The 22297-nt window shown below is 34.3% G+C and overlaps 1 protein-coding gene across 2 annotated transcripts; it reads right to left on the reverse strand.

Annotated features, from left to right (window-relative positions):
• Window positions 1-1689: 1689 nt before the first annotated feature.
• LOC124837782 (protein unc-13 homolog) lies at window positions 1690-20597 on the reverse strand. 2 transcript variants are annotated; one of them, XM_088110376.1, is made up of 27 exons: window positions 20370-20597; window positions 19947-20011; window positions 19696-19871; window positions 19530-19594; window positions 18805-19132; window positions 18086-18152; window positions 17843-17996; window positions 16832-16999; window positions 16580-16690; window positions 16239-16448; window positions 15740-15841; window positions 14838-15059; window positions 14549-14623; window positions 14349-14429; window positions 13725-13907; window positions 13405-13560; window positions 13131-13223; window positions 12303-12374; window positions 10947-11064; window positions 10138-10322; window positions 6931-7012; window positions 6339-6443; window positions 6151-6257; window positions 5799-5876; window positions 5627-5722; window positions 5385-5480; window positions 1690-2126 (listed from the first exon to the last, which is right to left on the reverse strand). In XM_088110376.1, exons 2-27 carry the CDS (start codon window positions 19952-19954, stop codon window positions 1953-1955), a joined length of 3312 nt encoding a protein of 1103 aa, XP_087966502.1. In that variant the 5' UTR covers window positions 19955-20011; window positions 20370-20597; the 3' UTR covers window positions 1690-1952. The 2 variants fall into 2 exon arrangements, with proteins under 2 accessions (XP_087966502.1, XP_087966503.1); XM_088110377.1 differs by having other exon boundaries at window positions 19947-20024.
• Between the last annotated feature and the right edge of the window lie 1700 nt (window positions 20598-22297).

A 22297-nucleotide genomic window follows, 5' to 3' on the forward strand; every position in this document is an offset into this window, starting at 1 on the left:
GAAATGGAGTTTTTAATGGGCAAAATTGTAAGATAATGGTTGGGATGAGTAATATGATATTTCAGGTTTGTTTTCATGTTAATAATCGGTTACAGATTGATGTTAGTTGATAGGTGAAGTTTATAAGGTTTTATGCTTAATTTTAAGGGTTTGAACAATTGAGAGTTTGTATTATTGATCAAAATGGAGAGGCTGGGTTTGTATGGTTGTTTTATGGTCATTTTAAATTTGTATAGGTTGTCACTTAAGAGAAATTTGATGTAAACATGGGTTAGTGGCTAATAAGTTGGAGTTTGGTATGGTTTATGGTCAATTTAGGGGTTTTGAATGGTGAGGTTTTGATTTAGAAAGTCTATACAAAAGGGGAGTGTTTAGGGTCTGTTGTGGAGTCATTTATGACTTGCTAGGACCCTTAGTTGGTAGAAGTTTGAGTTAGAAGGTGTGGTTTGGAGTTTAGGCACATTTGGGTGGTAAAAAATGTGTTTCACATGAATTTTAGCGCGTATGGAACCCCTTTGATCAATTGAACAAGTCTCAAATGCATTAAAAGCATTTTTCGAAGTGTGTTGTCAACTGGTATAGGGTGTTAAGTGCCCTTTTATAGGCGTTGAGCCTCTAGCGTTAAGTGCCCTTTTATGGGCGTTGAGCGCCAGTTCTCATAGACCAGGGCGCTACGCGCAAGCCTCTAGGCGCTTGGGCACTAGTTTTCAGTAACCATGGCACTAAGCACTAGCTCTTAGGTGCTAGTCTTTGAGTCTTGGTTTTTAATTGTTTTAGTTTGTTTGGTCATCTGATTAGGTGAATCATTTCTTATTATTGATGGATGTTTAATGATTCATGTAAATTATATGAGATGTTTTATGAGGTTTTATCTGTGGATGAAAAGTTGTGGAAAAGAGTTCCAAAGAGGAATTTCTTATTGGTGGTTTTAGTTGTTGTCAGTATGAATGGCCAGAGTTAAGTTGGGGTTTATCCTGATATTCTAATGATCATCCATGCTCAATTAAATAGTGATGAGTCATGTCGTGAGAATAGTAGGAGGTTCTACCCTGGGTACCTATCTCCAGTTGACAAAGGACGTTTAAAGGACTAACCTTGTGATAATCCAACTGTTCCACCACACAGGTGTAAGAACCTCTATAACTCGACATTCCATACAATATCTGAATGAGTCAGGTCTAGGTGTATCACATGTTTCTCGAATGTTTATACACTAAGTTTAGTTTTATGATCTATGTTGAAGTCTTAACTATCTTGTGATATTTTATGTTTACACTAGCTTACCCTTTTTTTTTGTGTTGTTTGTCTTTATGTATTTTTCTTTTTTGCAATGATCATCTTAACCAGAACTTAGAAAGGAGATATATCTCTAATCGTTTCAGTGTGAGGTTAAGTGTAAAGCAACAACATAAATGTTCTCCAAATATTAAATTTTCTTCATCAATGATATGTAGTTTCTTAAAAATTATTATCTATGTATTATTTTATATTAATAGTTTTATACTACTAAACTAGGAAGTTCCATAATACATATATTTCGCTATTATTCAAATAACATCATGCAAAAACTGTTATATTTTAAATTACTTTTTAATGTGGTTTCAACCCATAAACCCTTTGGAGATAGATTTCCTCAATTTGTCCATTCATGTAAAATAGAATGAAAATCTCAACGTAAAACAGCTATCCTTGTAAAAAGAATCGCAGTTGCATTAATTAAATTCTTACAGTATTCACAAGGAGGAAATTTTACAAATGAACATCAGCATTTTAAGCAAAGTTAAACCGAAAAAGGAAAGAAAATTCACTCATGCCTCCTAATCATACACAAAATGAGTAATTTTAATAATTTCAGTTCCAACCAAAAATGACACATTGGAAGCAATGAATATTCACAGAAAGCTAGCACCAAAATGAAAATTTTGCAGCTTCCCTTTTGTTGTTTACATTCCTCATACAGAAGAACTGGGTATTTTGTATTGTTTCTTCAGAAATTGAGAGGCTTCTGAGTCACTCCTGTGGCATAATATTCTTAATAGAGTTTTGGAATCAGTTCCCAGTTTGCTTTTTCCACCTTGCATTTCCATGCCACTAGCAGATTTCAAGTCATCAATCAACTCTCGCGTCTGCAGAATAACACAGATTATTGTATACTTTCTGATGGATGAAAGTTGCAAGAAAAACATTGTTATCAGTAATTAACTATATCTGTTTCAAATCTTGGTAAAGGAGGGTTGTATTATTATTAGCCCTTCAGCAGCCAATGTATAATTTGTTGATACAAGAACTTGCCTATTTTGATACGGTTCTTATTATTGTTGTAATAATCATAGGGTATGTGTTAGGAAACCACAGGACAAGTAATAAAATAAGAGGAAAAGAGAATATAGAAAGGATCACAGATCCTGTTTCATTGAAATCAAGGCAAAAACAGAAGGAATAACCCTACAGCCCAGAGCTAGGCTCATTAAGAGATCAAAACGGTACTCTCTACTCTAAGTTTGTTCAGAAACCGACCCCTCCCTCCACACACTCCCTTGACACTATAAAGGTAATAACGAAAAACGAAATCTTCTAGGATCCTCCAATTCTCTCTCTAACTAATTATGTCCACCTCAGCCCCTTGATTTCTTTCTCCTGCTATAAATTTGTCCCCATTTCCTTTGCTCTTTTGTTTCTTTGTCCAATATATTGTTTGTCCACACACATGCGCCAATGATTGTTTTTCTTTTTCACCAAGATTACCGGACTAGAAAAAGCACTTTGACTATGCCGAACATGCCCCACTACCAGTAATGAATGAACCTGAATCTCTATCTCATTTTTCTGGTGAAACGGATACCGGTAAGGCCTCACGTTAACTGGTGCACTTTCGGGGAGTAGGTTGATGCAATGCTCCTTTTGGTGTTTTGGAGGTAGACCTTCTAGGTTCTTGAACACATCTCCATATTGACCCAACGTTTGTTTTAATTTTTCCAACAAAGTTTGATTTGTTTCTTCTTCTTTCTTAGCCTCCCCTTCGATTTCAAACTTGCAAAGACTAGAACTCAAGGATTCGCTTTGCTCTGTCCCTCTAAGCACTTTAATCCCTTGGGCCAAATTAAGCTTCATGATTTGCTTCTTCCAATCTACCCACATCTCTCCCAACGACATGCCATGCCAAGGATAAGATCAATATCATCAAGTTCGAATAAAAACACATCCACTACGAACTCCCCTGTCTCAAGAACAATCTTCAACCCCCGACAAACCCCGGTTGTTTCTGTTTGATGCCCATCTCCCATCAATATACGCATCCTCCGCGTATTTTTCCACTCCCATTCCATTGCTTTCACTAACCTTCTCGAAATGAAGTTGTGAGACGCTCCGGAATATATCAAAATGAGAAGTGGTACTCCTTTGATCATTCCTTTTAGTTTCATCGTTCTGGGCACATCTCGAGTCTCTTTCTCTAGCACGAAGAGACTGATGGCACTACAAACTCCATCGACGATTTGGCCCATACAGCCCACCACACTTGAAACACTGCCCTTTCTTTTTCCTATCAACCAAATCCTGATAAGATAAGTGACGCACGCCTCTCTCACGTGCTCCCCCTGACCCCTTATCATTTGCACCACCCTTCCAGTTTGGGCCTGACCTATTACTCCAGCCATTAGCTCCATACCCTTTTTGATCCACACGTCCTATTATGTTGGATCCGGTTTTGTGACCCAAATTTTCACCTCCTATTGCCTGCGCCTCATTCTGCCTATGCCACCCTTTGTTTCGTCCAGACACCTCCAGGTCAACAGCACGAGCAACATTCATCAAACGTCCCCTGGTTAGAGGGTTTGCAATATGTAAGCTTCGCACCTTTGCTCGGACCTCCTCCCTAAGCCCATGGGTAAAATATGAGAAATATTGCTCATCATGGAGTTTAGGAATTTGGGCGATCAAGCATTCAAATCGTCAATATATTCATCCATGCTCCCTATTTGATTCAGCGTTGTCAATTGATCATATACACTCCCTTCCCCCATTCCTCCGTAACGTTCAAGCAACTCCTTCAAATTATCCCATGACAACTCATAATCATCTAACAACGAGTTGAAAAAGTGGATTGTCCCTCCTTCCATGCACAAATGAGCCAGATTTACTTTCACCATCTCGCTGGTCTCCTGAACCTTGAAGTAAATCTCCGCTCTCGAAATCCATCCCGCAGGGTCATCGCCATTTAATGTTGGTAACTCAATCCTTTTTACTGATTGTCGAAACTCCGCCAGAGCATCCCCTTCTAGGACTGTCAGACTCGCTCCAACCTTGGTGTTTTCCTTAGTCTCTTTTTTTGTTTCCCATCAAACCTTCACCCTCTTCATTAATCCTCTTTTCAAAACTCCTCGTCATCAACTCCATCATTTTTGTTTGATTTTCTGCAGCTTCTTTTCTCATCTCTTCTAGTGCTGAATGATTCTGAGACGCTTGCAGACGCAACTCTTCCATGATCGCTTTCATTCGAATAACTTCTTCAACATACCCTACCCTATCCTCCATTGTTCCCGAAACCACTGGTTCCCCTTGTTTTCTGCTATCTGCTCGAGTGTTAACTATTCACCCTCTAATGAAGTTATCCGGCAGGTCAGACCAAAAATGTTAGGAAACCACAGGACAAGTAATAAAATAAGAGGAAAAGAGCATATAGAAAGGATCACAGATCCTGTTTCATTGAAATCAAGGCAAAAACAGAAGGAATAACCCTACTGCCCAAAGCTAGGCTCCTTAAGAGACCAAAACGGTACTCTCCACTCTAATTTTGTTCAAAAACCAACCCCTCCCCCCACACACTCCCCTGACACTATAAAGGTAATAACGAAAAAGGAAATCTTCTAGGATCCTCCAATTCTCTCTCTCTAACTAATTCGGTCCACCTCAGCCCCTTTATTTTTTTCTCCTGCTATAAACTTGTCTCCATTTCCTTTGCTCTTTTGTTTCTTTGTCCAATATATTGTTTGGCCCAACATATATTTGGGCTGTATCAGTATGTCTATCAATGAACAACTAGTTTGAGAAAATTTTCAATAGGTTTAAATATGTTTGTTCTCTAACGATATTTGGATTTTTCTTCAAGTCTTAATAAATTTTTCATAACTTCAGACCCCTGAAAAAATAGTAGTATTTCACCCGTGGAAAAATCTGAGTTTGATAAGTGGTCCCTGTAAAAGTTTTTATCATATTTTTCATCCGATGATAATGTGTCTAGTGAACAAAATCGGTGTAACGGCAAAGATGAAATACAACATTTTTTCTGGGACCAAAAAGGCAAGATAACTTTTGTAAGAAGTCGAAAGAAAAATCAAAACATGTTTTAAAGACCAAAAACATATTTAAACCTTTTAAACACTAACCTCATAGCCATGCAACTTGATCACATGCCGAACACGTGCAACCTGATTTTCGACCACACCCCGAGGGAGCCCATCCCCTCCTGATATAAAGAATTCCTACAAGAAGCACATCACCATTCATTGATTTTGAAACATTGGCCTACTCAAAACTCATTTTTATGGAAAAGAAAGTTCAAAAGATCCAAAGAGAGCCTATTGCAAATTGTGGATGGCATTGAATTGACTAGAGTCAGATAATCTACCTTTAAGATCTCCAAATCTTCCTCTAATAATTTTGCATCACTGGGAAAGAAAACTCTTGATGGACCCCCATCTAAGATAACACGGAGTAAGCCATCCTGGTATGCAGGAAAAATGTTAAAATCACAATAATAGTAGAGAAACGATTATGGAAAGAAAGGCTAAGATACCAACCAATGATGCCTGAAGAAGACTAGTCACTATGCGGTCCCTCAGAGGCTCCACAACAATATCACAAAGTTGGCTAAGTTCCTACAATAAGTCAAAAGTGAAAAACAGATCAATTAAATTGGCAAAAGTTTAAGACTTTATCTGCATAAAATCTGGTGAGTAATGCTTGCTAAAACAGACATTTAAAAATCTTTTCGACTGAATATTCCAAGTGGTATTTTAATTTCAACATTTAAACATTCTGAAATTAACGATTTTACTCAGTACATATTATTCACACGATGTATTTGCAATTAAATGTGATCTAAAAGGTACAATGTAAAACATGACACTTTTCTAATGAGACAAACGTTACCATATCAAGTGGCTCTATAAGTGCGTCCAACCTATAGCCAGAGACACTGGGTTTGTACAAATTGTCCATAAATTGAACTCTCAGATCACAAAAGACAATTTTAGTTCCTGCAAGTGGATAATTAACCCAACAAGGTGATTAGAGAAGTCTGATTTACAAGTTAAAAAGAGACAGATTCATGTTCTCACCTGTGTACTCACAAATGCGGTCCATAGCAGCATTTATGATTTTTCTACTTCCCTCAAAAGTGTCCTTCTGGGAAAAACTTTTGGACTTCCCATCTAAGGATTTCTCTATTGATGAAAGGATTATAGGGAAAGAGTCAGAAATTATCAGTTTCAGAACTCTCATCAATTATCATTATTATCAATTTGAGAAAAAAAAAAAAAAAAAGACAAACAGTATATAGATGGAATACTGACAATTTCTCATGTACATAGATGGAATATTAGAGATCAAACCCGGTAGTAGTAACAAACTTGTTTTGCATAATCATTTCATCAACATATTGTAGAAATCACATCTTTCATTGATAAGTTGAATCATATCTAGCATTGCAATTTATTTGAACAGAAATTTCATTGAGGACAGAAAAAAAAAGTTCAAAAAGTACTTTATGACAAATCCCCCTCCCAGTCCCAACAGAGCCTCATGGCTAATCCCATGACAATTATTTTATTTAATCCAATAAATTTTTTGTTCATTAGATAAGACATCATAATTTTAATAGTAACCATACATAACAAAATACAGATACAAAGACATCCGTTCAGCACATACTTATGAGTTTTTCAATGGACCTTTTACTTGTCCATCGCTCCCAGATGTTGTCTTCCAATTTATTCAGATGATTAATGGCATACTGTATATGCAAACAAAACTTAAATTAATACAACAACATATTGAAAGAAGATTCAGCATAAGCAGCACAAGTATAAAGAGAGGCATTAAAACAGAAGATTATTAAGAAGAGTTCTGGAAGTCTCAATATCAGAACTTACTAGGTAAAGCAATGGTCTAGACCACTAACTAATAACTCAGAAGAGGAAGGGGGGCGGGAGAGAGAGAGAGAGAGAGAGAGAGTGCACTTGAAAGCCCACCGATGCATTATACAATTGTATATATTGTGCAAGACAATATTGTTTGAAGAAAGTAATAGAGTAATGAAAATGAGAAGGGAAGAAAAATTGTATAAACTGAAAGTGACTTATTGCATTACTTGTTTGAAGTACATATGTTGGTTTTGCTGACTAGAGTCAATGGATCTAACTAACCGACAAGTCAGTATAACTGACTTCAGTTATTTACAACAAAACGCTGACTAGGCATCCATAATACTAAGTGCTTACAACATCTAGCATAGGATATACCCTACCATTTACTTAAGCAGCAGCTGGGTCCTGTAACTAGCTCTCAGAGTTGTAATTTCTACATCTAGTCCATGGCATCCAATTTGATAAATGATTTTCTAAATTCTTCTTGAGATCTTGCTTGAGAAAGAAGATTTAAGGGCTACAACTCGCTATTCTTATTTTACCATGTCTTCAAAGGGGCTTATTTGTTCTTTTGGTTCACCATTGCTGCACTCTGAACAGAATTATTATCAATCATATTCAGATGTTTTTCTTTAAAAAAAAAACATGATTATACTTACTTTTGTATTCCTAAAGTGTTTTGCTTATTTTCTTCCTCCATTTATTAGAGTAGACTATACTATTGATATTTATTGTACTGTAAATCAGTTTGCTGTTACATAACTTTCAGCTGGACTAAGTGACTACTTTATTAGTGTCAGTACAGTTTGTTAGTTCAGTTAGTTTGTTTTCTTAATCAGCTATAAATAGCTGAATCCTCTTTCTTTGTAATTGGATTTTAGAAATACAACTTACCATTTCATCTAATAAAGCTTTATCTCTATTATACTTCATCTTTTACCATTTCTTATGCTGAATTTTAGCCCATATAAAATTCTTTATGAAACCTGGGTTTAGGGTTTGGGTGTTCTTTTAACGAATTGAATGGCGATGTGTGATCCATGTAGCTGATCTAACCCAGGAGGATAAGGGTTTGTTGTTGTGCTATGCAATCCTTTATGATGCAGGTACTACTAATATCAAGAAGACATAAGTTTAAAGAGCCAGACACCTCATTAACTTCATACTTTCATTAATTTGATGTTATTGGGAACTGCTACAAAATCTGAGAAATATCTGATAACATCTTTAAGTACCTGAGACTATTTTAGAGTATCGTAGACAATCTGTTTAGATTTCTTTTTATTTTGTATTTAGTGATTTGTTATTGAATTAGGATCTTTGTAATTATAGGTCAATGGTATATTGTAAATAGGAAAATTATTTCCTACACTTATTGCATCAAGTCTACATAAAGAGACTCTATTTGTTGTGAAAGTTTTGGCACCTCTGCATTAGTTTTTTCTCTTTCAACTGGAACAATTGTAATAAAATGGTCTAATAGATCACAATTTATTCGGGTTTTCAGCTCAGTAACTTGTTTCCTTTCAGTAAGAATTTGCTAACATGGAATAGAATGATACATATGCAGCAGAATCCTAAACAACTAAATAAATCAATATCAAAAAGTAAAAGGAAAGAAAAAATAACAAACAAGAAACATGTAACACATCATGCTAGTCTCTTTGTGGATACCAAAAATAAAAGGAAAGAGAAAAGAAAAAATCAGAAAAAGAAATATGTGACACAGCATGCCAATGTCTATACATCCAAGAAAGACCCTTCCCTGAAGACAACATGGACAGAATATCACGAGGAAGCGAAAAAAACTACTTAATTTCTTATAATTTTATGTTTCTGGCACTAGAGTAATTCTAGTAACTTTATAATTAGGATTTTAGTTTTGTCGATTTATGCCATTTTGCTTGTGAATGTTCATACTCTTAACTAAGCTTCATTTATTTTATTAATGGTCAGTTATTTGACTTGGACATAAAGTTTTGACAAGGTCTATATAACTGATGTATCCAGCTATTAGACAGCCAAAAATATTTGTCAAAAAAAAAAAAAAAAAAAAACTAGCAGCCAAAATATGTCAAGTTTTTCTCAGGTGTGCGTTCACTAAAAGCCCCTAAAGTTTAGGTCTTCTTCTGTCTTATATTCTACTTTAATTTCTCCCAAAAAAGCTCCCTATTCAATTAGCTAAGTAGTTAGCAACGATTCTCCAACTTTACAAGGTCCAACTTTTCCCGCGTTTCAAGTCTTGCATCTCAATCCTTTCATTCACTATACCCACATTAACTATTATTTCTAGCGCGGTTGTACCAGTTTCAAAGTTCTAATTATATTCATGTGTAGCCCAAAGTAAAAATGAAAGGAAAAACTTCAGTTCAACCTATATGGATTACAGATTCAAATCATACTCCAAAAACGGGTACCTAAACATATACTATTAGTTTGCCTTATAACAAATAAAAAACTATAAGGCATTGACAGTAAACCCTCCAAAATGCTAATGACAGACTACCTTTCATATTTATAATACAGTGAAGAGAGTACCAACAGTATATACTAAATTTCTTGTACAGTTAAACAACTGTTTTATGATGATTGAATCTCTGAGAATTTTAAAAAATCAAAAATTCAATTCTGCATCATCTCTTTAACACCTAACATTTTAGTATAATATTTCAGCAGCATCCACCAATAAATTTCTACTAAACAGAACTAGGAGGTTTCCAATACAACCTTACATTTTTCTATCCAACCACATCCGAACTTCAAAATTTTCAAACAATGTTGTTGAAGGAAAAAATGGCTGCTAAAAATTACAAGAAATCTGTAATCCAAAATGGAATACAGAAATTCTAAAAATAATATGACAAATTTAACCAGAATGAAAAGCAGATCATTAAAAAAGTTTCTTAAGCGACAAAGGAAAATGTAATATCCTCACAACCACAGAAACAAGAGTGAAAATAATACAGGTATAATCAGGTTTGCTTGAACTCACGTATAATGTATTTAATTGAACGCAAAGTGTTGGAGTTGTTAGGACACTAATTTGGCTGGGCTTTAACTCGTCAGGCTCAGGCACACGAGTATCAAACAGTTCCTTCTTTACAAAAGCCTTTATTCCAGCTTCCTTTTTGTACCGTGTGAGAATAGGCACTGGTGGTATTAGGTCCTCCTTGCTGGCTGTGTAATTAAAGGGACACCTTAAGATTAATAACTCACAAGAATGTAGTGTCTACAGAGTACACATAATCTTAACAGAGGATGAAAACTGATACATAAAAAAATCTTTTGGAAAACATTAGAAAAATATGCATTATGCACTAATGACACCATCTACTCAAGAACATATTATAGTCAAGAAATTGGTAATGGTGAGGATGTAGGCAATACACTAACATTGGTAAAATATTGTAACCACCAAATTTTACAATGCATCAATCAAAAATTTGATCACATCAGCCTTATAATTATCAAGCTAACAAAACACCACATAATCAGGTAACATTATTAGAACTTTAAATCTTGATGAGACAGCAGAATAATTAAAATGTGGTTAAATTTATCTGTAAATAAGACTAAAATGAGAACGTCTAATGGGGTTTAGGGATATTCTTGTACCATCAGTTAACTTTGGAGACAAGGATGCAAAGCAAATTCTTAAAGACACCATAATATAACAGGGTTAATCCAGCTCCTTATGATGAAAATCATTTTCAGTATTTCATGAAGAACAGATCCCTAAACCATCATTAAATTGTCTTACGCGAACACTCCACAAATAAAAAATATGCAGTTTCTACTCACCCAAGTCATTAACAACATTATTTGCATACACTTGAAGAGCGTTGTCAATGCCCCGAAACAAGCTATTCAATTCTGTAAACCTCATTGGAACTTTGAGACCAAAAAATTGATCAACTGTCTGCACCCAATAAGATATAAAATCAATTATAATTATAGTTATAGTTATATTATAATGACAATAAAACTAATAGTGGCTCCGTGACCAAAAAATAGAGAAATATTATTGGATCTGACTCCTCTAAAGTGAGTAATTATTCACTTTAAAGGTGTTAAAAATATGATTATGCTAATCAGGAAATATTGAATAGCCTTAATTTTGGGGATTACATTTTTTCCCTTTTATTATATCAATATTATTCATCAAAAACAGAATCATGTCTGTGCTTATAACACAACTCCTGTAAATCTTTGTATATGCTACTGACAGATCAAGGTTCCATTTTCCTCTCTTTTTCTCTTTTCCTTGCAGGTGAACAATACCACACCTCCCATTGGCCATTGATTGGCAGCTTTCCCAGTCACCTTAGTTAACGCCCATTGCAGTCACTGATACCCTCAGCAAAACCCACCCGGTCAACACTCTGCTTTAAGCCACCACATGGACCCCCATGTACAGTCTTTCTAAAGTATGTGAAGTTTAAGTGAACACAGTCAAATGACAGGTGAATCACCACCCACTCATCAAAAACCCCTTCCTGGTCTTTGATGGTCCTTCCCTATGCCCTGTCTGGCTATTTCTACCACGGCCTCCTCATGATGTACCTTGGAACCCGGCACCAGTGCAACTTTTACAAATGTTCAACTGATTCCATGAGATAAATTGATTGGATCAAATAACTACAATACATGGGCAGCTGCTGTCACCCATTGTTCCATGGATACGATCTTGCCAACAGCTTAATAAACCAGACAGTGGATGTTTTTGCTGAATATTAGTAAAGTGGAAGTCATGCAAGTGAGCAACTGAAAATATGTAAATACATTTCTGCAGTCTTGGATGTCATTTGAGCAGGAAGGAAGCATCCATTTGATAACTAAGTTTCCAATCGCAGAATCAAGGTTCCAAATGATGAAAAGAACCTATAAAAATATCCCTTTGCCAAGTAGGAAGAACTCTTGATTAGTTGAACTATTTCCATTGTTGATTAGTCTATATTTTCTATCTTTTTCTGAGATAAGGGGAATTATGGTTTTTTTCTTTTCTTATAATGCATAATACCAAAAGGAAAACGATGCAGATATGGTCAAACATAACTTACAAACATACACTAGAGTAAAGTTTACATTGGAAGATAATGAAAAATTATGGTGTTACACAACCTTATAATAATCCAATAAAGGCAACTGCATTCTTACCTCCTCAATAATCCTGTAAACTTCCACGATAGAACCAGCATGCCGCTGTTGAGGAGATATTGGGTCCCAGTGCTATGAAAGTTTACTAATAAGTTAATACAGCCTTTGTTCAATGAGGAAATTTAGTAGAACTATAGAAGCAGCATAAAAAATGAAGAAAACTAGTAGTTACACCATTGCAAAAGTAAAGTATTATTTTAATAATAGATTCATATCGTGACTCTGTTTCTAAACCTTTTTAACAAATAAATATATAAATTATTCTTAATTATATATAAATACACTCATACATACATACATACATACATATATATATATATAGAGAGAGAGAGAGGGGGGGGGGGGGGAATAAAGCAGAAGGATTATGGGATTTAAAACCAATCTTACTCATCATTAACTTATCTCATTTTTTCTCACTTCAATCCACAGTGCTGTGCTGCCTATACCTTTTGATTATGCTATTTGACTCTACTTAATTATTCTTTAAACAAATTAATAGTGATTTGGTGTACAGACTACTGGTTTTGATTATTAATGACAGACATATATCTTTAGTAATTCTTTTTTACTATTTTTGGGAAAATGTATGCACTATAAATTATCTGCACTGAATCCTTTATTAGCCATCTCATTATCTGCTTCTTCATTTTACCAAATTTGGGGTCAGCCACTCCAGGATTAAGTACTCTAACGCTAATTTAAATATACAATAGATATTACAAAAATAATCTTCTAAAAAGAACAATAAAACTTGAGAAAGGTCTCTGTAATAAACATAATCAAAACAACTGGAATTTGACAGTATAGCAATATTGATAAAGGATTTACCTCTTGTTGAAAAACCCGCTCTACCCAACCTAAAATTCTTCCAAGCTGTGAATTGACCCAACGTAACACCAATGTTCCAGATTTTGTCTCAATCTATAACAAGTAAAAAGAGCAAGGACCAAAGTATAGAATAAATAATGATAGGACAATAGAAGGATAGATGACAAAAGACCATGGGTCTGTTTGGAGAAAATGTCTCCATAAGCACTTTTAGGAGAGAGAAAAAGAAGGGAAAATGAAATTAAGTTCTCTAAAAGAAATTTGACCACCTAACCTGATAGAGATTCAATTTCTTCAACAAGATCTCAGCATTTTCTTCTTGGCATACAGATGCAATAAGTGCCATTATGAACTGCTCTAGACTTTCAGCTGCAGGGAATACAGAAATGACATCCTCGGTTAAATGCTCTGCACCATCCAGAAAGGGTTTCTGAAAAAAAAAAAAAAAAACAGATTTTCAGTGATTTTGAAGATATATTCCATAATGTAATCATAATATATATATATATATATATATATATACACACACACACGCGCGCACACACACACACATACATATACTTATATATAAACAAACCATATATATATACTCACCAGTCTGAGCCCATAAAGTTTGTGAACTAGTGATCCAGATACAACAGTTGCTTGAGGATGCCTTTGAGATAAAACAGGCAAGAAAGTTACAGATTCTCGTTTTAGGAGCTTCTTGAGTTCTTCTGCAAGCAATGCCAAGGGATGCTCGTTTGACATATCAGTTCTTTCAACAACTTGCACTGTCTGCAGAAAGTAAACAGATTCCTTAAATCTAAAAGATAGGCATAACAATGGACTACAAAAACAATGACATGCTCTATCCAACAGTTTGCAATTTAAAAAGATGAAAACAAATAAGCAGATGTTCTCACAAGCATTCAATTACATAGCAGAATCAAGAAGACATAAAACAGTTTTAGGAACACATCTGATTCCAAATTCTACAATATATATTTAAAGCTTAGCACAAAATCAATCAAAATATAAGTATATATAATTAAGTCATGCTTAAAAGATATTCACTTTAGCATGTATATAATCAATAACAATGAACAGGAAGCTTTGTGAGTTGTCTATCATTTACCAGTCAAGTGGAAGATACTAATAATTACCCAATTAGGATTTCAATGAAGATAAAAATTGAAAGAACAATGTATCCAAACATCTTTGCAATTTAACACTCACCCTTGAAAATGCATTCTTAATTGATGATGATATATATATCTCTATCTGATCACGATCACTAATTGGCAGGGATTGTGAAGTCTGCAGGAAAATAGTAAAGTAACTTTTATAACTGAAATTTATAGCCTACCATAGTATTTATATTTTATACAAAATTATCCATCCAGATGTGAAAGATATCATTGAAAAGGACTACACACAGTTTCTGGTTCTTCCAGTAGAAGCCTCCTGGTAATCATTGCAACTGCTACAATCTTTTCCATAGTTGCTGAACCCTAAAAGTATGTGAGAGGTTTTGTAAACCAAAAACTAAAGGTGCAACACAAGATATCATAATTACTTGGTAACAAATCAAAAACAAAGCTTTTGAATAGAAAATAAAAGGGGAAAAGAGTTCAAGAATATTTGTTTTAAGAGGGCAAAAACATAGAAAAACATAGTCAAGCATCTGATCCAGTACTACCTAACAACTTAATAAGTTGAACAAACCTCGTTGAAGTGCATATGGTAATCTCCAAGCTGCTTGTCCGTCCATCTCTGAATTGGTGTTAAGAAAGACTGTAAGAAAGATAGATCCCGTTCACCCTCAACCTTGGAACGCAAGCTTTTCAAGTGCAACCTCTCTTGTTGGCCTCTTTGCTCCATTAGTGGTATTTTATTTAATTGCTCAAGTGCATGCAATAAAACGCCATGCTCCCTTGTGATAACATACTGCATCCCCATAATGAAAAAGCAACATTAAATAATGATTGAAGGAAGAGTTGTGTCCCATTATTCGAAAAATATTAATTAATCAAATAGTACAGTATCAAAAAGAAAAAAAAAAACAGCCAAACAACAATGGAAAATACACTGAATGCCTAATAATCAACATATCCCAATGAGTGGAATTTTAACAACGCAACCTTAATCTTGATTCCTATCAAACAAAAAGACTTCTTTGTCTTGATAAGGATACATGGATTCATCCATATATCTCTAATTTTTCTCATTATTCAACAAAACCTTTTGGCACCATCCATAGGGATTAGTCAAGAAGAATAAGAATTCATTTTCAATTTCCCTGATGGTGTTCATCTCCAGGGTTAGATTATGGTCTAAAGCCATATAAGTCAAACTGCTTACATTTCAGAAGAGAAAACAAAGAGAAAATACGTGAAATGAAACATTTGTATATAGAGTGAAATATGAAAGAAAAAAAACACAGAAAAACAAGGCCACGAAGTGGTAATAAAATTAGTCCTACATGAGAAAGACAAGTGTTTTGTTCAAGGTCTCTTGCAACTACAAATAAATTGAGGCAGTCAACAGCAGTCCAGTATAGTAGTTCAACTTTAAAATCAATTGTGATTCTTAAAAATAACATGAAAAGAAAATGTGATGGCAACTACCTGACGAAATAAAACCCATGCATAGCAAGTGTGATGGATTGTCTCCGTCATTCCTAAAACTCTCCATGTTGACTTCAAAAGTTCAAGAATTTCCTCCACTTCCTAGAAATTAGAAAGACCACAGATGACAATTCCGAATCCACAAAAGTGATACAATCTAATTTCTACTTTACCTGGTAGCTTCTCAAATAAGAGTTTCATCACAATTAATTCTTCTTAATAAAATAGAATTATGTCTTAACAGCAGATTTCAAGTAAATACATGTTGATAAAAAACCCTCTGTTTCTTTTCCAATCAAATTTGGAAAAGTTATACATATCACTTGCACAGCCCATGTACTCAGGAACCACAGACCTTATCACAATTCACTTGTTAATAACTTAATATTCAGAATATAAATAAATAAAGCAAACATAGCATAGCAATAACAATTTAAAGATGTAATGGCTGAACGTCTGATATAATATAATATAGCCTTGGAAAGTAAAAGACACCAACCTCTGTCAGTTTTCCTTCATCAAGCATGTCAAACACGCTTAAAAGTAACTTCTCGTATAGTCTGACATTTAAGTGATAACCATCTGACCAATGGCATATTTCACCAGTTAAGTCACCCCGAGCTGGCCGCTCAGCAAGTGGAATTGCAATCTCCCTTAGGGATCGCAAGCATTCTGTCCTTTGAAGTTCACCACTTGAAGATGGGAGAAACTTAAAAATATAAAATAAAAATCATGTTAGTCACAGCCAGTCAGGCCACACAAAAAGGTATGCCAATTCTTATGACCTAATGCCAATAGAGGATAGGTAAAATATGAACATCAAAATGGAGAACCACACACCTCTGCTTCTTCAATCTTGGCCAACAGAATCCTCAACTCGTTTGTCTTGCGTCCAGATTCACCAAATCCAACAGCAGGGTGATTAACAAGCCCCTCCTCCAAAACTTTTAACTATACCAGCACAAATTTGGAAATGTTCAACAACGACTAAAAAACTATTAGAATGGCATCCTCATCTTTTCATTGACACATTAACAAGCTAGTAGTGTATATGAAGGAGATCAGAGAAACTTCTATAATGGATCTTACTACCTGCCGCTTTTGCCAGCGTATAAACGCCTTCTTATCAGAAAATTCTGAACGTGAAATACAGCAAAGCAACTCCAAAGGAACCAATAGAGTATCCATCCTTTTCCCCACCTTACCCACAAGAGCATTTAGCAAGCCTTGTCTGGTTCTAATATCCATTGACTCGGATATCTGCATGCAACAATTATCTATAAATGAGTGCAGGATGTAGAAAACGTAAGCAAATACAAATTTATGATTTTCTTGATTTTCATGGTTTGCAAGTATTAGTTGTCTCATTCCACGAATTAGATGGACGATAGCCCTATTAGTAGCACTAGAGGTAGAGGCAGACCAAATAAAACTATATGCAAAACTATTACGAAGGATTTAAAGGTCAACAATTTGTCCAAAGACTTGATTCAAAGAAGAATATTATGTAGCTAACCACCCCTAGTAGGAAAAGGCTTGGTTACTATATAGTTTTGAATATAAATTCAGAGGCAAAGAGCCCATGCTTATGAGTATGAGCCCAACATAAGAACAATTAAACAGAATCCAGAATGCATATTGAACTGAACACAGATTCAATGCCCACCAAATCAGACGACCCCAAGTCCCTTTAGGGATTGAATCCCAGTGTCTTCACTTTACCTCTACTTTAGCTACTAAACCTCAAGACCTTCTGTGGCCAACAAACAAAACAAAAGGCACAATGCCAAAAGAGTAAGATCTTATCACCCTATGATAATTAACTTTCTATAATAGCAGACAAGCTTCCAAAGTCGATATCGGTAAAATGTAATTCATCCTCTAAACTACCTCCCTCAGCAAAAGAGGAAGCCACAATGCTATAAAGGGTTTAAAAAATTATCATTTTCATTAGAAGAAACCAGAGGCCAATGCATATTATAAGAGTACACTTAAAGTATGTTGCCAAAATAAACATTAATAAGAAGCATAATGGTAGAAAAAAATCAATGGGAGGACCAAAGGATCAAAGCATAAGTAAATAGAACATATGTCCATGTATACCTCCATTTGAACTCGCATGGTTTCCAGCAAGCCAACTAATCCAGGAGCACTCTGAGACTGGGATACAACACTTCCACTTTTGCTACGCCCAAGCTTCCTGATCAAGCTGGATTTTTTATCTTTCTTTTTTTCCTTTGATGGGACAATCAGACCCCTGATAAACAAGAAATACATCAAAGAGTTCACATATAAATCTTTCACGAGAAGATATCCCCTCAAATTAAACATGTCTTAGCAACATACCCTGTGGCTCCAGCACAGGCCAAGAGGATCTCATACGCAGTTTCACGAAGATCATCATCTGATATGCCTAGAATCGGTAAAACCAGAAATTAGGAAATTCCTGAGAGCTTTCATTTGAACCTTTCAATTCAAATTTGAGGCTTAAAACATCAAGATGTAATATCTTAATGTTTTCAACAAAAGAAGAAATTATTAGGATACGATGAAGGATGAGAAGTACAAAGAATGGGGATAAAAAGTCCTGCTAGAGCTACAAAACAAAATATACAAAACCATCATCCCAAAAGAGACCTCCATCATCTATGGATATCTGGTATAGAAACACCCCTTAACCCTAAAACAACAATGGGTTGACACCAGATAGAAGCCAAGAAAAATATTCTGCGACAATACAATGAGAAGGGAGAACTTTCCAGTCAACACATATCTATGACCATGCAGAGGCACAAGGGCAAACAGAAAAATGTCAGATTCCTTCTTTAAACAGGTTTCCACCATTGCGATGACTTCAATGACTCAGCAATCAACAAATGGTGACTTCATGTCTGAGATTTTACCTTACAACAATTGTTAGCACTGTTGGTTCATTCAATTTTCTTAATCATATGACTCCTTCATATTCTAAATTGAAATACTATTCTTCTGACAATATTTACACAGCTTAGAAGTTGTGAAGATGAAACAACATAGCCAACAGACAAGTTTTCTAGAGAAACCACCTGTGGAGAAGGAAGGCAATTTCACTGCAAGATCTGAAGCATCATTAAGAGTCCTTTTAGCTCTAACGCCTTCAACAACTGAAACATCATCATCATCATCAAAATCTTCAATGTCATCCACAGTTAGCTCCTTTTCTTGAGTAGTGTCAAAAGACTCAGATCTCGATACACTAGATAGAATTGGGGATGGTGGAAAAACAGAAGGAATGGAAACAGCTACAGGAGGCACTGCAGAAACAGGAACAGTTGGTGGCGGCCTTCTGGGAGGTGAACCTGAAGACTCAGGATCAGTGACCAAATAAAATTCACCGACTGAACCTGTATCACTCTGTTAAAGCCAGGAACATTTACAATCCAAACATCATCCACAAACGATTAAACAAAAGCTTTGAATGAAATGTGATAAAATCAAAACTTATAAAGCATATCATGACAGTAAAGAAAATAGCTCAACAGTTTCGAAGCTGCATCGTATTCCTCCGCAAGTATTAATAAAAGAGCAGAGTTGCAGACTAGTCATAGCATGTTTAAAATGGCAAAATGCAGCAGTTACACATAAATATAGTAAGAAACTAAGAATGACTTCAGTATAAAATTGTCATTAAGAAGTGCACAAACCAAACCAGTACTTCATTTATAATATTAGTACTTAAACTTGTATAAATGGGCCTAAATAAACAATTTAAAAATAAATTCAAACATCAAAAAGGTCATATCTAACATACCATTTGTGGTAGCCCAGTATGATCATGATAATCTCTAATTGCTTCTGAAAGTTCAAGCATTGTACCTGCATTGAAGGAAGTTAATATTAAGACAAGGAAAACTAAAACAAACAAAAAAAGAAGGATGGTAACTGATAAGCAAGGCAACAGAGCGAATTCAACTAACTCTTTTTTGCACAGTTGAGGACATAATCAACACTGACTTGATCTAGATCCACATCATCCAGTGTAACTGCACCAGGTGGCATTACAACTTTCTTGATTAAGCTCCCTGAAAGTATAAAATCAAGAAGAACTCTTCTGTCCCTCCTGTATCTCTGGAGAAGCTCTATGGCATTCTCTCTGCAGCCCATCAAATCACCAAAAGTAAGGGTCCCATCACATGATAAAGTAATGAAGGAACAAAAAGTCACTTACTCTTCCATTGCTAATAAAACTACAATTATATTGAATTCCGGCCAACTTCAACAATTGTGCTATTTCTGCAACATAGAGCTGAAAACTATAATAACAATGAATGCCACAGGATAATATGTAGCATACCAAATCAAAACACTAGAAAACTAAAATCGCACACTCCCACCATAAATCAAGGCCATTCCAAAAAAAAAAGTTGCAGAACAAAATTGACATTAAGCAAAACAAGGGATCAGATTCGACCCAGTTCAGATTGTTCAAGTATTTCATTAAAAATAAAGTGAAAAGCTAGAACTTTCAACAAAAAATCAAGAACCCAAGTTTATTTTTTGTGTGGGGCGGTGAACCACGTGACAAGAACTACGTTTTGATGTTGAAACAGTAGATGCCCTTTCTTTCCAAGTGAAGCAAAGAAAGCGCTACCTGAATGGATCTTCAAAATGTGGAGAATGGAGAAGAGAGAAAAGAGAAAAGTCAAATGGGTATGTGAATTGGATGCAGAAATTGAAGTTGTCTGGTCACTTGAGCTGAGCTGTGAGGACTCTTGTGAGTAAAAGCAGAGCGAAGTAACCTCAGCCAGCTCTCACAAGAAATCGGAGCAATTCCGACTTTCAATTTCAATTCCAAATTTCGTATGGATCTAATCCAAGTTCTATTTTTCGTTTTCAGAAAAGCAAAAGTTTATGTCAATATATGCTTGTTTTTATTTTTATTATTATTATATTATATTATTATATTTTTTTTAACCTCTTACAATAGTATTATTTTGTTTTATTCACATTGGTTATTTTAATTCCTCGTAAAAATGATGGTGCAGTTTGTACTTGGAAACTTAGTTGCAGCTTGTAGAAAGGAAAATAATAAAGGAATATGGTCAGACTGTAATAAAAGAAAAGAATAATATTATACAGGATATATTTGTTTTTGGGTTGAATTCTTTCGGGGTGTCTAAAAATATACAATATTTTCTTTTTCTTATAAAAGTGTAAAAAGTAAAAATTAATTTTGAAAAATATGATGTATTTTTGCATTATTATTTAGATGAAAAGACATTAATTAACGAAGTCAATCCTTTTTTTTCTCTCGGATATACTAATTGTTTATTTTATTTTACTTTTTCATTTCACTTTTCCAATATATACTGTGATTTCTTTTCCTGTAATCTCATTTTTCTTTATCGTTATCTTCTTCTTCCTTGCATTATTTGTTCTTCGTTTCATTTTTTTTCTTCTTCTTCATCTTCTTTCATTTTGTCATGTTGTTAACACTTGATAGTGATTCTATCGATTATGAGAAAATTGAGAGTATTTTAATTGAATGATGATAGAAATTGTAAATATTTTATTATGACGATGATAAATTTTTTTGAAGAATTTGTATGAACATAGCATGAATTAAATTAAATTCATATATATATATATATATATAGGAAGAAAGAAAGAATATGTTATTAAAAAATAAATCCATACTAAACACCTTTTTTTGTAACTTTTAACATGTAAAAAAATTGATAAAAAGTTCCTAGACTTTCTTATCAAATATTAGATTGTCCATAGTGTTAATATATAGTAGTAGGATTCCATAAATAGTTTAGTCTCATACTAGTCATCGATCATTTTGTGAAAACGTCTAATGGTTATAAACAAAAATTACTTAGTATGTCTTCTTTATTAGGGCAAATCTATTTCATATATGTCAGTTATAACAATATTTACTTTATAAACAGCTTTAGTGGGAAAATAATTGAAAGTTGTAACACTTGAGTTATATTGGATGAAAGTTTGAGTTTGTTGAGATAAACAAGTTATATGATGAAAATTTGACTTTGTTGAGATAAAGAAAATAATCTTAAAGTTAGTAAATTATTACTTGAATGTATGTTGAAGATTCTTAAACTTTAGCTAACAATGGTATCAACTAAAAATAACATTAATGTATAGTACATAAGTGAATGTAAACTTTATTTTACAAGTTAATTTTGTAAGGTTGAGTTATGTTTGAAATTTTCTTCTTAACGTACTATCAAAGTCATATATTAGAGTTTATCATAATAAAGTTTGTTGTTTGTTAGATATATTATTTTATTTATTATGTAGTCAATTATTGATTCAACTATTAATGTTTAGTCTCATATTAAATATGTATATGTCTTGAAGTGGAGTGTGTTGAAAGTTTCACATAAATTATAAATAAAATCATTTCATAATATATAAGTGTCTCTAAACCTTATTTTCTTGTATGACTGAATTACAAATTATAGTTACTTTTGTTCTTTAATAACGACTTTTTTTTCCTTTCCCCCTCTCTCTCATCACCTATTAATCATAATCATGTAATTTTTTTTTTATTTT

Source organism: Vigna umbellata, chromosome 3 (genome assembly GCF_029865625.1).
Source record: "Vigna umbellata cultivar VRB3 chromosome 3, Vumbellata_1.0, whole genome shotgun sequence".
NCBI classification, from domain to species: Eukaryota; Viridiplantae; Streptophyta; class Magnoliopsida; order Fabales; family Fabaceae; genus Vigna; species Vigna umbellata.

What these genes read in the sequence shown, in the direction of transcription:
- LOC124837782 (XM_088110376.1), bottom strand. An exon ending in AACTTTATGGGCTCAGACTG is followed by an intron (nt 13,561 to 13,724) that starts GTGAGTATATAT and finishes TTTTTTTTTCAG; the next exon opens with AAACCCTTTCTGGATGGTGC. An exon ending in TAATGTTGTTAATGACTTGG is followed by an intron (nt 10,323 to 10,946) that starts GTGAGTAGAAAC and finishes TTAATTACACAG; the next exon opens with CCAGCAAGGAGGACCTAATA.